The 15,473-nt window shown below is 34.3% G+C and overlaps 1 protein-coding gene across 2 annotated transcripts in view; it reads right to left on the bottom strand.

Moving 5' to 3' along the window:
* Nucleotides 1-15,473, bottom strand: part of LOC122533053 — a 37,058-nt gene that overhangs the window by 13,017 nt on the left and 8,568 nt on the right. Inside the window, exons 4-5 of one of the 2 annotated variants that reach the window (XM_043662405.1) lie at nucleotides 6,700-6,818; nucleotides 6,429-6,480 (exon numbers count right to left, since the gene is read on the bottom strand). In XM_043662405.1, the coding sequence (XP_043518340.1) occupies nucleotides 6,444-6,480; nucleotides 6,700-6,818 (156 nt within the window). In that variant the 3' untranslated portion in view covers nucleotides 6,429-6,443. Of the gene's footprint in view, nucleotides 1-6,428; nucleotides 6,481-6,699; nucleotides 6,819-15,473 lie in introns of those variants that run through there. The other variant, XM_043662404.1, reaches the window with a different exon arrangement.

Here is a 15,473-nt window from a genome sequence, read left to right as displayed (position 1 = left end):
TTTTTTTCTTCTTCTCTCGTACGTAGGTCGGCGCAAAGACCGAAAATAGGGAATAGAAAGAAGTGCAAGCGGGCACGAAATGCGACGCGAATAGGAAAGCGAAGGGATACGGTGCCCGTCTGCGACTGTCCCAACAACACCCGCGCCGAAAGACGCAATCGATGCATCGTCGCCGTCTCTCTACCGATCTTCGTCAGCTAAATACGAGAGAGCGGCCGCCGTGACGTTTTTCAGATCCTTACGAACGCCTCGAATTAGCAAGCCTGAAAATCAACGCCCGTGCGTCGGTATCCTGCGTGTCTTGCGTAAAACAGCGTTTTCCTCGATCCGGTAACGCCGGTAGAAGTAACGCCGAGGTGAATTCGTTGGGAAATTAAGCGTGTCTGCAGAATCTTATGTAAATCGGTTTGTTACGTATTGTCTTGATTGAAGAGGTGTTACGGAGTCACGTAATAGGGCAAGCGGTGAAGTCTACGTGTTTTTTTTTTTTTTTTTTTTTTTTTTTAAGAGTGAGAATAATTGTTTGGGGTTGGGAATCTTCTAAATCTTCTTAACGTTAGAACACACACTCTCATCGTTAAATTAATACGTCACGTACACAAATACTACGCTGCAAGTAGCAAGTTATCATTGGCATCCAGATTATTATTTAAAACAACAATATTATACGTAATATGATATTACAAAGTTTCTTTCGCTGAAGATGTGACGTTAATGGTCAAACCAGTTCGTCCAATTTTTAAAATCGTTTGTCACGTTATCTTTACTTGATTTTAAAATGTTTTTAGAAATTCAAACGTTCGGTCGAACACACTATATGAACCATGATTGAAAAAGAGTCGTAACTTCATATTCAGAAAATAAGCAAACGCACGAATCCTGTGTCATTTCAATCATAGTAACAGTTTATTACCTAAATAAATAACAGCATCTTCAACAAAATAATCTTATCTGTCGAAGAAATATAGTCTCATTGACAAAATCGACAGAATGCCCGAAATTCTTAAATGTACATGTGTGTACATTACTAATTAATGAACATTGCTATTATTATATAAAAAATTCACGAAATTTTGGATGGTCCTAATTCAATGACAAAGCAGTGTATAGACCGGCTATTCACTCGCGACTAGAGATGGAATCTATATTTCTATATTTCTTTCTGAAAATCTCGAAAGATTCAACATTCCATTAGAGCAAGACGATCGCTCGATAAATCGGAATCGAATTCCTCGCGAGAGAAATACCATGTCTGACGACCCTGGGAGGCCAATCGTAATTACGTCATCGTAGCGACAGATATAGAATCACTGTCACTTTCAGTAAATACATATAAACGCAGGTCATAGTCCCACATCATTTCTTTTCGTGTTTCTCTACGCTCTCCTACCCTTAATCTCTCTCTCTTTCTCTCTCTCTCTTTCTCCGTCCAGTTCTCTCTCGTCCCCTTGCTCACCGACACATCCTACAGTCTTTCTCAATTTTTCGTTTTACATCGTAACTTTCTTAAAACGCGACTTTCTTAAAATTCTTCGAATTTTTCTCCTCGCGTCATTAGGCAGAGGCAAATTTTCAATTTAATCAGAAAAATCTGAAGAATTTCTTTAGAAAGTGACATTGTTGTAAGACGAAATGAAAGAAAATTGGAAGAGCTACAAAGAAAAATGATAAATCCGAAAATGGATTTACAGTTGGACTCACGTTCACTGTAAAAATTTAACTCAAATCCAATTACTTTTAATTGCAGTTGCATCTCTTACTTTTAATTTGATTAAATTTAATTTAGAATTTTTAATGAATTCGAAAAATAAACTCTCTCTGATGTTGCTTTGTATCTAACATTATCATTATCACATGACTTTACACTATCGATAAGTATTAGTTACATTTTACATTATAATAAATATGATACAAATGAAATAATTGATAGATAATAAAATGAATTAAAATTGGAATTCAATTTGTTCTAGACATCGTCAGAATTCTTTTGTATAATTAAATTAACATCATTAGAAATTTCACAAGTTACAAATATTAATTTTAACAGGCTACCTACAATTAATATTATTACTGAAGTTTCGCAAGCTACTAGCATTACTAAATATCCTTACATAACATCGACAAGTTTGGCAATGAAACGTATGATAATTTAAAAGTAAATTTTACAAATTACGAATCATTTGATAATTGCAAGAATTTTATAAAAGAAAAATCTATAGTCTACAATTTGCAACTTGTAATCTTAATTTATCAATCTTATTAGTCAGTAGATCATTGTGCAAGTGTATTAAGATATGGCCCATTATAATATAATTCACATTTTCTTTATTTTTGATATTTAATTATTTTAATTTAAAATAGAACATTTGTTAGAATATAATAAAATATTTAATTCTATTAATAAAAAAAATCTAATATTTTTAATATTCTATTAAATCTAGATAAAATTTTTAAATTGCACGTATTTATGATACAATTAATATATTAATGCTACGCAGATTCTTTATTGCATAAAATAATTTTAATTTTCCTATTTTTTAATCAAATATAGTGCATACATACATCGATCATTTCGAATACCAACTATCAACCCCCGGAGATCTAATCTCGGTATAATCTCTTATACACACAAAAACAGGTTTTCAACATTTTCAAAAAATAATATTGCCAAGCATATTTGTAAAATAACAAAATAAAAGAGAAAACTATTTCTTCACGACACAAAAAAATCCCTTAAAAATCAGCGAACGCTTAAGGGATTCGCAAGTTCGAGTCGAAACTGTTGTCCAAAGTTCAGAAAAATTTAATAAAGATGATAAATTTCACGCGGGATGAGCGTAAATCGGTTTACCTGTTACGTCCGTAGTTTACCTTCTTTTCTATTGTTTCTGACCACTCGCGTTGTGAAAAGGAAAAGAACAGTCGAGGGATCGTTTCAGGGGTTTACCAAGCACAGTGTCAAATAAAAATATTCGATTAAAAAGAAGGGGGACCGCTATAATCATATGTATCTGGGTATTTGGGTAGTCTCCGTTTGGTAACCTTGGTTATAACCTCGTTTCGAGAGTATGGCATACGGTGCCGACCGTTGAACCACGAACCACGAATCACGAATAGTATTCATCCGAGATTCGGGGTTCGATGTTCCAGCTTCTTCCATCGTTTTCGTCAGCAATCGTTTGTCCGGTGTATTTCACGATCTTCTACGGTGTATTTCACGATTAACTTATACAACGGACACCACGCGTGTACGATTCTAAATATTTGTACTTTCGAAATTCGTCGCTACGCCCTTACGTAATGTTCCTCCGGGTCTAACGTCGACTCAATCTCTCTTTCGTTGAAAAAAGTTGGTAAAACATTCGTTGTAAAGGTGGCAGAATAATTCGACTAGATATATTATTGATTGTACGTATCTGAATTTGGTTTTACACACGAAAGGAGTACAAAATGTTGTCAAAAAAATTGCAAAAGTGAAATACGTATTAAAATAAAGTTATATTTATTGTTTGATTATGAAATTTATGTACGATCACTATATATCAAATAATGAATGCGACTTAACTTTGACAAATACTTCATGCACAATTGTCACTTAAAATTCTATTTAATAAAATTATATAATTGTCTCTTAAAATATCTATTGAATTTGATATGTAATCATATATACCAATTTCCAATCAATTTCATCTTTCTGTTTATGAGTTATTGAATAATAATTTTATTACCCTTATATTTTGACTTCAGTGTCAAAATAAAGATAAATTTTTATCATCGGCGTTTTACGGGGAAAGTTTTTATATCCTCTGAATGATTTTGTTGCATAAATTTGAGGTAATTAATTATTTACGACATGATTTTTAATAATTTAATGATGATTTCTGTCTGTTGATAGCTCAAAAATTTTTAAAATATCCCTTTGTAAATATTCCTTCGTAAAAATTCCAAGCAAGAATGGCGTTGATAGAAGAACGAATAGTGAAATAAAGAATAAAAATGAGCGAGTAACGAAGATGCGCGAAGCTTGCAATTTCAACGTACGCGTATCGATGCAACTTCCGGAAGCTCGCGTTCCGAAGCTAATATTTCGTTAAGCAATCAGAAAGGGGATAAACAGAAGAAAAAAAAAAAAAAAAAATAGAAAAACGAAACAGATTAACGTGAGTGAGAAATTTCTTTATTTCTATCGAAATAGAAAAAAGAAACAAGAAACCAAATGAAGGTTCGACAATAAAAAATTGTTCGTTTCACAAGAAAAAAAAATATTGTACGTTCGTAAAACAAGGTGACGAACGATTTCTTGATTTCTCTCAGCTTGTTACTGTCAAATTTACAAATTATATTACATCGTTCAACAGGCACCGTTCGTTCAATCGTCGTCTAACCTCTTTCTAAATCACCTGGACGAGAAGACAATATGATAATATCCGTCTCGATGAGAAGGTGTAATGTATCATAAAGCACGAGCGAAGCGGCCGTTAATTTACCGTTTCATTAACTGTGTGTGTTTTCTAGTTGACATGAAACGCGTGAACGGGCACCGTTAGATACACCGTAACTAATCCACGATTCGATGGTTCTTTCATTAACGATCGAGAAGACTAATGTCGTGTCAATGGAAGCCAGATTGCTGCCGGTACTGTCCACCGAGATCACCGCGGCAAATTATTCTAGTGCCTGCAATTCCTCGAGGAACTCGATGGAAACCTTGTTGCATGCGTAAATATCATTATCCCTGTCAAGCTCACGCGAAACCTCGACCATTAATACGCTTCACCGATTTCGACTTGCTGTCTCAGTATTAAATCAAACGTCGTTTCCGTATCCCCCTTAAAATTTGTTCACCGGACAACGAACGATCTATAAAGATGTAGCATTACGAACATTCCGAAGATTTTTATTCATTTACAGCAGTAACGTATAAATCTCACTGGTAAGTAAAAGCAACATTTATTATTTTTTTCTCTATAAAATCACTGGGATCAGCTGGTATTTATACTATACATCCGTAACTCGAATGTCCTCAAAATTGGAAAAGTTTGAATAATTTAGATATCTGTACAATTTAAAATTTTTATTATCCACGAGAAACGTTGAATGCTGGGAATTAGGGAAAAAAGTATCCTAGGAATTTTGACAATGAAGTGTGTATTTACCATAGGCATATAGCTCTTTAATTGATATTAATTCTTGATACTTAGTAGTTGTTATCAGTTAGTAAGAATTATAATAATTTAGGGTCAACTTAAATTTGAAATTTTTTATTTAATTGAATTTTATTACTAATCTTTACTCCAGAGAAGATAAAATATAAAGAAAAATTTAATATCCAAAATCTTAGCACCTTAACATAAATTAATAGCGTCACCTAAATATAATTCAATGATACTTTACTAAATTCGTCAAAATACGGAATTAAGTTTACTAAATAAAATATGGAATTTAAGTTAAATTCATATTTATCGAGACATAAAGAGACATAGTTATAGACATTTTCAATTTTTACAGGTATAATACCGTGATAAATTTATAATGTTTAGATACATTTAAAAAACTGATAATTTTCGCGATAATTAAAAACGTCGTATAGCCCCAAACAAGATCCTATTTTATACTAAATTTTAAAAAAGAAATAGCCAATATATTTTCGTTGATTTTTTTACTCTCTCGTCACTCGTCTACAATTAATTTTAATAGCTTAATTAGTTTCTTTCTAGATCTTGGAATTTTTAGAAATGAAAATTAATTTAGAGATTCTTGAATTTCCCCAAGTTCATCAAAATTCGTGAATATATTTTGATAATAATTCTACAGTCCAATTAATCTGCGTATTAAAACTAAACTGCTCGCGAGAATTTAGTTCCTCTTTGTCTCCTATCTGCGACATACGTATCTTTTATATGCACACAGAAACTTGGACACGTGCTACAGGGGAAAAGAAAGAACACCGAATCTAAAGGCGTAAATCCCCGACACTATCTTTGCATAAATTGCCAGACAAGCTGCGAACGTTATCTTGGAAATCACCAGAAAGCTCAAGTTTAATCGACACACGAAACGTCCTTTCCTCTTTCGTGGCAAACTGATAAAAAGTATGCGAAAGTATGCGACGCAGCCAGACGCACCGAACGATAAAAGAGAGCTTTATTAAGCGTTTGCATTTATTTATCAAAATACCGAATCGATGGCATGCTGCTCCGTTCGCTCTTAAATATTCAACGCATAAAATTCACGTGCAGTGAAATTTCATCCCTTCGTTTTTCCATTTTTATTTACATGCCACAGTAACAATTGCACTTGACCAGATAAACAATCTTATCGTCAATTATCATTCTCGACAGAAGTATATCAAGAATTCAGTGACATATTTTATCCCATAAGGGACAGTCCTCCTTTCCACGATATCACATTCTGATCGTTTCTTTCGAAACAATTCCGTCCATCTATTCAAGGCAGACTTCCGAGAAGGATGGATAATGCCTGATGGACAATGGGGGAAGAAAGGCAAGACGTTACTCTCGACGATCAACCTCGACAAACCACTTTCCCTTTCCCCGGCCGTATTTTCGAATCATTGCTTACTATATAAGTACGGAAGCTACCACAGTAGCAATTTATCACCTCTCCCAATTCACAGTGCGAGACAATCGGACAATAGAAGTACGCTACTTATGTACAATTCGTAGGGTAACTACTTACATGCATGGATAAGCAGAGTTGGTCGCAGTTGTCAGATCTTGACATTGAGATATTGATTCATTGATTCGTTTAGACTCCGTACCGTGCTCCGCTTGTTTGGTCGATAAATTATTTTCCATCTATGTATCTGAAAATAAGCGTACTATTAGATTTCGAGGTGAATTTAAAAATATTCAGACAGTATGCAAATGAATTCATAACTCAAAGTAGCAGTTAGTATTCTTTACATGATCGTATAAATGAAAATTACTTATTAAAAAATACTTTATGATGACTCAAAGGTTTACAGCATGTTAAAATTTCGAAAGAAATAATTACTTTCTTAAATAATTATAAGTACTTTTATATAAATATAATTTAAACAGTATTTTAAATTGTCGAAATTGTGATTAATTAAATTTATAATTACAATATTCATATCCCTCAGAACAGAGGACGAGGAGATCTATTTCGATTAAAAAGAAAACGGTGCTCCAAACTTCTGAGCGACAGTGTACATCTACTATTTAAATATCGCTTGCATTATATAACGTGAGAAGTGTTTCTAGTTTCCAAGACCGACAGAAATTAATGAATCTAAAAATAAAGCTTGTCAAATGACGAAATATTTTTATAATTATTCTACATAGAAATATATCATAATCTGAAATTAATGAATCTAAAAATATATCATAATCTGGAATTAATGAATCTAAAAATATATCATAATCTGAAATTAATGAATCTAAAAATAAAGCTTGTCAAATGACGAAATATTTATAATTATTCTACTTAGAAATATATCATAAAAAGTACAATCATCGTAGTTCCATTGTACTTGTAATCTCGTAATTAAAATAACATCCTGTAAAAAATTTATAAAATATCGGGACACTTTTACATACATATTACATATATACATCATATGATACATACATATATGTAATACACATCATACAATTAAAATTATAAACGCGTATTATATAAATGAGATACGCGTTCCAGTGATTATTTTATCGGTTTCACTACGTTCGGTTCGATGTTCGTTTCTTTTTTTTTTTTCTCTCAATTGCGAAAATTCAAAAGTTCTATCAAAAATCTAACTGTGGCTGCTTTGCATCTAGAGAGCTCGCTTTCACGCCCGCCGGGGTTTTTTCGTCATTAGCACGACAAATTCGACGGTCGTGATTTGTAACTACGAACCGAGAAACCACGTATTTCGGAAACGTACCCGTTCAAGTGTTGCGAGAATTCTTGCTAACCGGAGACGTAACGCTTTCGTTTGACACACACGTAATACGTGTATGGGAAAACGAACGAAAATCACTTTTACATACCGATTTTTAACCTTGAGGGGTGGGCTTTGTCCTGTTCAGACACGTCGCAGTACGCAATGCGGCCATTCTAATCGTAACTAAATAATAAACCATGTCCAAAACGATAATTAAACTAGTAGATTTCTCTTTGCGGGTCATAAAAATTAGATTGCCTAATTTTCGAATTTTTAATTTAATTTAACTTTACTGCTAATCTCTATGAAGAATATAGAATGCAAAATAAAATTTCAGTAATCCTAACAGTTTATCTATAATCTAACAATATAACAGACATTATTTAAGAGTAAAAAATTCTAATAAATGGTCTGCAGACATTTATGTTCAATTCCAATTTTTATTTTTAGGAATTCTCTTCGTACTTCATCCAAATTCCTGATATTCTTTTTACAGGAAAAGTATATATATTTTTGCAGAAAGATATATATACATAATTGATAAATAATAAATACTGAGGAAAATCGACGAAATGAATCCTAATTATACAAACTGCTTCGTTTCTTGACAAGTTCTGGATAAACAAGATTCGTATTGTGATTCGTGTCGTCGAATTTATGCGGACGTCATATGCTTATGCTTACGTCGTATATCTGACTGCAATAAGCATGACTCGATATATAATACATTCCGCAAAAAAATACGCCAAGATGAAATATCTGCAGCACTAGCGTTAAGACGCCTGGCGCCTACGTATTGAGCGCCTGAACTATTACGTATGTACATGCGGTATATATGTGTCCCGTCCATGAATTTCATTCGTATCCTCAAAAACATGGGCAGCCAGCCAGATTGTATCCTGGTCATCCGAGTTTTCAATGTGGAAGATCGTCCTTTTAATTCTACATTTTTCAACAGTTTGTTTCACTAGTACGGAAAATGATCTCTGCGAACGATTCCAAATTCGTATACACTTCCGCTCTAAAAATAAGTAATCCTCTAATTTTTAACGAAACACGAGTGTTTGATGTGAATTTTTGAACTTTTGAATTATGTTCTCTTCGATAAGTTCTCAATGTATTGTACAATGTATAATACCTTATACGTTAGTTACTTTCTTTGTCATATAAGTTGAATAATACTCTGTTACATCATTTTACGATTTTTTCATTTCTGAAACAAATATGTGGATACGTTCGTAAATCATAGATATCCACTAGACGACAATTATTCAACTCTGTATTTTACGTGCAATGGATAACAAAAATCACATTGAATATGAAAGCACGGTACTTTAGACACGTCACGCATATTTTTTTTTTTTTATGAATATCGCGTGTACCCTCTTTGCTCGTATTTCAAAAGCTTGTACAAAAATTCGTCAACGTGATATAATTATCCGACAGTCGGATTGCATTATAGTCCCGGTGAAATTTCAAAGTGTTTCGTACAACACGCATAATATATTCGTAAAAGGTTTCTACAGGTGTTGAAATAATTTCGTGAGCCGCCGTAAATATTTTACCTAGAAGAATGTACACAGGAACTACACACGGAACTTCCAGAGTCATTCCTACGCACATGCTTATTAATATCAATCGATATCTATACGATACTAATATCAAAAATACGATGGACTGCTGTATTTCCACCGATAATCACTTGGTGAACGCTTATGCTGCTGATGCGAGTTTTGACGATACTCGCGATGATACACCTACGACCGATTGCGTAAGACATTAAAGTTAGCGCGCGCGGGCTTGGTCTTACTTTCAGCGTGTCAAGGACATCGGCGACAGACCCTGTCGGCCTAATTCTGTAAGATCGTTGCCAGGACGTGCGGACATAAAAAATCTCACCAATGTATTTTCTCTCTCTCTCTCTCTCTCTCTCTCTCTCTCTTTCTCTTTCATTTCTCCATTTCCGACTCTACACGAAGCGCAGATATTTAGATATGCCAATTACTATGGTTTATCACTATCATCCGCGTAGGTATACGGTCGAAGAGCGTAGCTGAACACACAACAATAAATTTCGTGTAAATCATTTTTCATTTTCGTCAACAATTAATGGAATTACACATTTTGTATAATTATCAACGATAATCTACATTTTCCAAGTTGCAAGTGTTTTTTTTTATTTGTCTGTAATCTGCGATCATAATTTCTTGTCACACGATGTTGCGCGATTTCACAGTGCGTTCGAGTGTCGTTCTTTTTTTCAAAATATCTTCAATTTTCGTCAAATGATTCCCATGAGGTCAGATATTAATTTTTCATTTCAGGTCTTCCTCTCGCCATAAACTCGCTGCTCAAGATTGAAAGTCTTCAAAGACTTTAAATTTCGACTGGTCGATCGATAAATCACGTTTGTTTAAATCACTAATATCATTAATAATCTCGCGCCAATGTATGAAATTGAAAGAACAAAATAAGAATTTATATATATCCTCTAACGTTGAAAAATGGCCGAAAGAACTATGCGAGAGAATTGCAGATACCAACATTGTAGCGATCATTTTTCTAGAAACGAGCAAATGTTTAGTGACTTGTGTGCGAACGGGACATGTACATAAAAATAGTTGAATCATTCGAGTAAAACCGTTCGAGCTTCGATCGTTGTACATTAACAAGCTTGCGCAACCTTTCGAAAGGGTATCTAACGGGAAGCAAATTCGGAAAAGAAACTATCAATTTACCACGAAGGAAGATGTACGTATTGATCGGTTACAAGACCGATATAGCAGTTGTTGTCGTTGTCTCGTGCAACGTTCGCATCATAAGTGGAGATTTTCTTGGCTCTCAGGAAAGTACGCGACGATAGACGCGTTGTCCTTGACACGGAGCGAACACGCCGTCATCGTCGTCGTCTCGGGGCACTCCGAATGAATTTTACTCTTCAGGCGTCGAAAGTGAAACACCCAAGCTATTTAGAGGCAACGTGACTGGAAATTTTCAATCGAATAAATTATGCCCCGCTCCACCGATGATTATAATTGGACAGTTTTCGCTCGCAGTCTTTATTTCCTTCGTTTTCCTCGTTTCCATCATTCCGTACATCCAATTTCGCTTTCTTCCTCGTATGTGACAACGTCTTCTTATTTTATCGCGCGAGACATAAATAAGTAGCGTATCGTTGAGAAACGAAGAAAAAGTACATTACTGAAATATCAATGACATCACGAATTATCACATGCGACGACGAGTTCGAAGAGGTCGAGTCAATTTTTCATTATAGAAATATTTGTAGCGTCAAAAAAAAGCTACAGCAGCTCCCGCGATACTCAATTGTCCTAGACAACCATTTTAAACAATCGTTCCAATTTACAACGATAGCGAAATTCCAAAATTAAAGTACCTGGTCTTTTTTTTTTTATTTAATTTAACTCCTCTATGAAGAAACGTCGCGTACACGACTATAATATTTATGATAAAATCGATGATACGATTCGAAGAGAGAGAAAGGAAAATGTAAGAAAGGGAAATGTTCTCATCTACCCTCTCATCATTCTTGCACAACGAATCCATCGAATAGTTATCAAGGAAACTTACGTACCCGTCTACCCATAGTTTCGCGGCATAGTTCGCGCGAATCGACAAGTTCGATGAACCTTTCGATCGAATTCCCTTCTGTACGCATTGAGAAAACTTCGTTCGTGATCTCATCGAATCTCTTTATGAATATGTTGTTTCTACATCGCATCTACGTGTCGTGCGACCCAATGGCAAAATCGTTTCAAAACCATTTGTTCGAGTGTCGTAATCCGCATAACTGCTTGATCTTGAATTCTATACATGATGTCGTCGCATGTGAGCTGATTTTCTTCCTCCTGCACTTAGCATACTACTTGTATTACTTGTATACTCTTGGTATACTTGTCTATTGTTCGCTCGAGCCGTATCATCCAGGTGTGCCGAGGCTATTCGCCTGTACTGCGTCAACTATTAATGATGCGTAGTTGCACTGGAGGATATTTATGCATTTACGCGAGAGATTTAAACAAAGCGAAAAATGTGCTGGATACACGTGATATCCAAGAACAAAATATCTAAACTATAGATTACAATAATCAATATGGTGAAATAAATTTGCGTTTAGGTTCCATTTCTTTCGTTCTATTCATAAACAAAGAAGCATAGTCTTATTACGTAGAACTGCACTCCCGCTCGAAAGTCTTGAGACACTTTTTATTCTGAATATTCAGTATTTACTGTAAATAATAAAATTTTTTAATTGCATGTATAGTTTATGTTTAGTAGCATTGCCTGTTATATTAACGCTTTATAAATTCTTTATTGCATAAAGCATTATTTTTCCTTCACTTTTGATACATTTATTTGTGATAAAAAGTGAAAAGCAAAAATGTATTTTATCCATTAATTATTACAATGAGTGCTATGTTTTAAATATTATATATACACCTAGTATAATGAACAATTATAAATTAATAAAACAGAATAATTAATAAGGTAAGTAATAATTATATTATTAATTAAATAATAAGTAAAATAATAATTATAAATTAATAATCCATTTGTTGAATTTTATTATCATAAACAAATAATCTGTGCTTGCGTAGCGTGTGTACAATCTCCACCTCGAGATCAGAAGATGACGAACAAAATAAATTGAATTTTCATCTTTCAACCCTCAGCAGCAGTTGAATCGATTTTCTATAGTATATATAATCTATTTTCTACTATATTCTACAGTGAAATTTACCACAGTAATATAATCAAAAATTTATAGAAGAGAAGTAAAAAATCCTGTCTACTAACTGATCGGTATACTTTATGATCAGACTTATTGTTAGTAGAATCTGCCGTTGCGTTTATGCTCGTTTCACATTGAGGCAAATGTACGTGTGATATATCGTTGAACGCGACGTGACGGTAAATGTAATTGGACGCATAATCACTCGTTGCAACAAATCTCAATTCACAGAGAAGCAATCAAATCATCGAAAATACGAGGAAACACGAGGCATTATCTCTTCTGAGAGATCATTTACTCCGAAATCAACGAAATTGCGTTGGAGATTTCATTTCCGAGAAAGTTTGAAAACTTGTCAAACGTGGCGTGAATTTGCCTAATTGCTATAAATGTGTCAGACAATCTTTTTCTTATCTCAACTAATATTTTTAATTTATATCTGATTGCTAATTTTTATTCTGTTCACTTCTGGTTGTGTTTCCTGCAATTTTTGTTCTATGTATTATTTATCCTTGTACCAAAGTTAAAGTTATCTCGTACAATGAGATTAATGAAGCTAAATGCTTTAGAATATATAATTTCGACAATTTTGTACGCAGATTTTGAATGGAATTGAGAATATTAGTTACACTAATTCTTATATTCTAAATATCAGATTAGTTACACTAATCTTATATTCTCCATTTTACAGGTTTTTCACTGTACGCTCGGAATTCTAATTGCATCTAATCAATTATTTCGTAAGATATTTTCATAAACTAGTTTATTATACCATCCATTTAATCAATTTCTACACGCACGAAGAATAACTGAAATTATTTTACGTTCTAGGCAAACAAAGAACATTCGCAACTTTGGAAAATCGCTCGGATTAGCGCCAATTGCGGGGAATGCCTCTGTGACGTGTATTTTTCGCACACTTTCACGTTAACTGCGATGAAAAATGATTTAAAGCAAGATCTGTCGGTTATCATGTGCATATCGTAAAGTAGTGCAGGATCGTATCGAAACAAATCATGGAAAGACAAACGTAATCGGTGCAACTCGTTTCTCTGTTTTCACGATCAGGTTTACCGTCAGACACTTACTAGCCGTGCCGCTGACACTGGCATTGGCCTACTCTCTCCGGTATAGTTCGTTCTCCCCTGCTTACCTTCATAGTCTCGCTTTCTTTCGTATGTTTTCGTCTTATCGTTCGAACGGCGGACTCACTCTGCTCGCGGAAAACTCGAATGCCCAATTAAGTTTGTTTGAACAAACGTTCGCGACACGTACGAAGAATGCGATGCTGTTACTGGATGCTGTCGCGTCTCGCAGGGAAATGAAGAATTAAACTACATTTTCTACCCGAGACGAAATAAATGTTTCTAACATTAGAAAATATGAAAAAGTTTGAACGAAATATGAAAGATTTCTTATCGTAGCGTATGTACCATTTTTTGGCACGTCTTCTCAAGACATTAGAAATCTTGTCTTTGTTCGCTAAACTGAATGTAACTATTGAAATTAATTAAATTTGAAGATCGTGGCATTTACACGAAAAGAGAGATGATGACAACAGTAACGATAATGTTAATGCCAATGATAATAATTATAACGATAAAAGGAGAAGTCGCGTTTTTTCGGTACGACCTAGTTTTCAATGAGAAAAGTCATCCGTTTCTCGTTCGTTGCCGTATCAAGTACCATGTAATACAGATCGACACACGTGAATACGTTCCATCCAGTATGTGAGCACATGACCGACCGACCGGATAGGACAAGTGTCGAGTGGATAAGTGCCTGCGAACCTTTTCAGTTTGGAAACGTGTGCAAATACATATGTACGACGCACACGACGCATGTGAACGCGCGACAGCCCGATACGAAACGTAAACGTATTCCAGTTCTTCCTTGCATTTTTATTGTACACTGTATCCTGTCGTATTCGTTTACACGTTCCTTCATTGGGTTGTTTAAAAAATTTCTAGCGTCTCTTTGTTATTAGACTTCTATCAAATAATTATATTTGCAATTGGATATTAAAGAGAACTGAAAGGAAAGTTTCAAAAATCTACCGAATACAAATAATATACATGTAAGAATATGTCAAAGTAGGCAAAGTAGAGGCCTTGTTATTTCTACTTGTTACTAGAATCTATTTCTTTAGCTATGTTTAGATTTATAAAAATATAAAATAATTTTCTAAAATCTTTTCCAACAGCTTAATTAGTTTTCCGAACTGACCGTTAAGAGTGCGAATGTTTATGTAAATTCATATTTTTAAGTTCAATTAATAAATCATTCAAAATATTCTAAATATATAAATATTACATTATAATATTAATATAAATATATGATGTACGTATACTTAAATTTTATAACAAGTGCTACATGCATCCCATATAATTTCGCATATCACACGCATTCTGCGTATTTTTTTTTTTTTTTTGCACTTTTTAGTTTCTCGTCATAAATGCGCAACATCCACTGTTTATTGATTATGATCGTGCTGCATCGTTTCTACGATTTACGTTGCGAAATGAAAACGTGCAAGAATCGCGCGTTCGAGATACAACGGACACGCTCGTGATCATTATTGTTGGAAACTTTTATTTGAATGAAATCGCACTTTCTTTTACAGTGTACACGCGTATCGGAGTACTTTTCGTTCGAGGACAGGCAAAGGTCCACAACAACCAAGGAAACTGAGGTACGGTGCAACGACCGATCGTCAAGTAGGTCGGTTGTGGGCGCACGCAATCGTCGCAACGATTTTGAAAAACTGTCGTTCTACTTTTACATGGGAGCACTTTCACGGTCGCTAACCCC

The sequence above is a fragment of the Frieseomelitta varia genome, unplaced genomic scaffold (genome assembly GCF_011392965.1).
Source record: "Frieseomelitta varia isolate USP_RPSP 00005682 unplaced genomic scaffold, Fvar_1.2 scaffold_491, whole genome shotgun sequence".
Taxonomy (NCBI): domain Eukaryota; kingdom Metazoa; phylum Arthropoda; class Insecta; order Hymenoptera; family Apidae; genus Frieseomelitta; species Frieseomelitta varia.
Note: the sequence above shows the minus strand (reverse complement) of the source record. Positions and strands in the feature narration are given on the sequence as shown.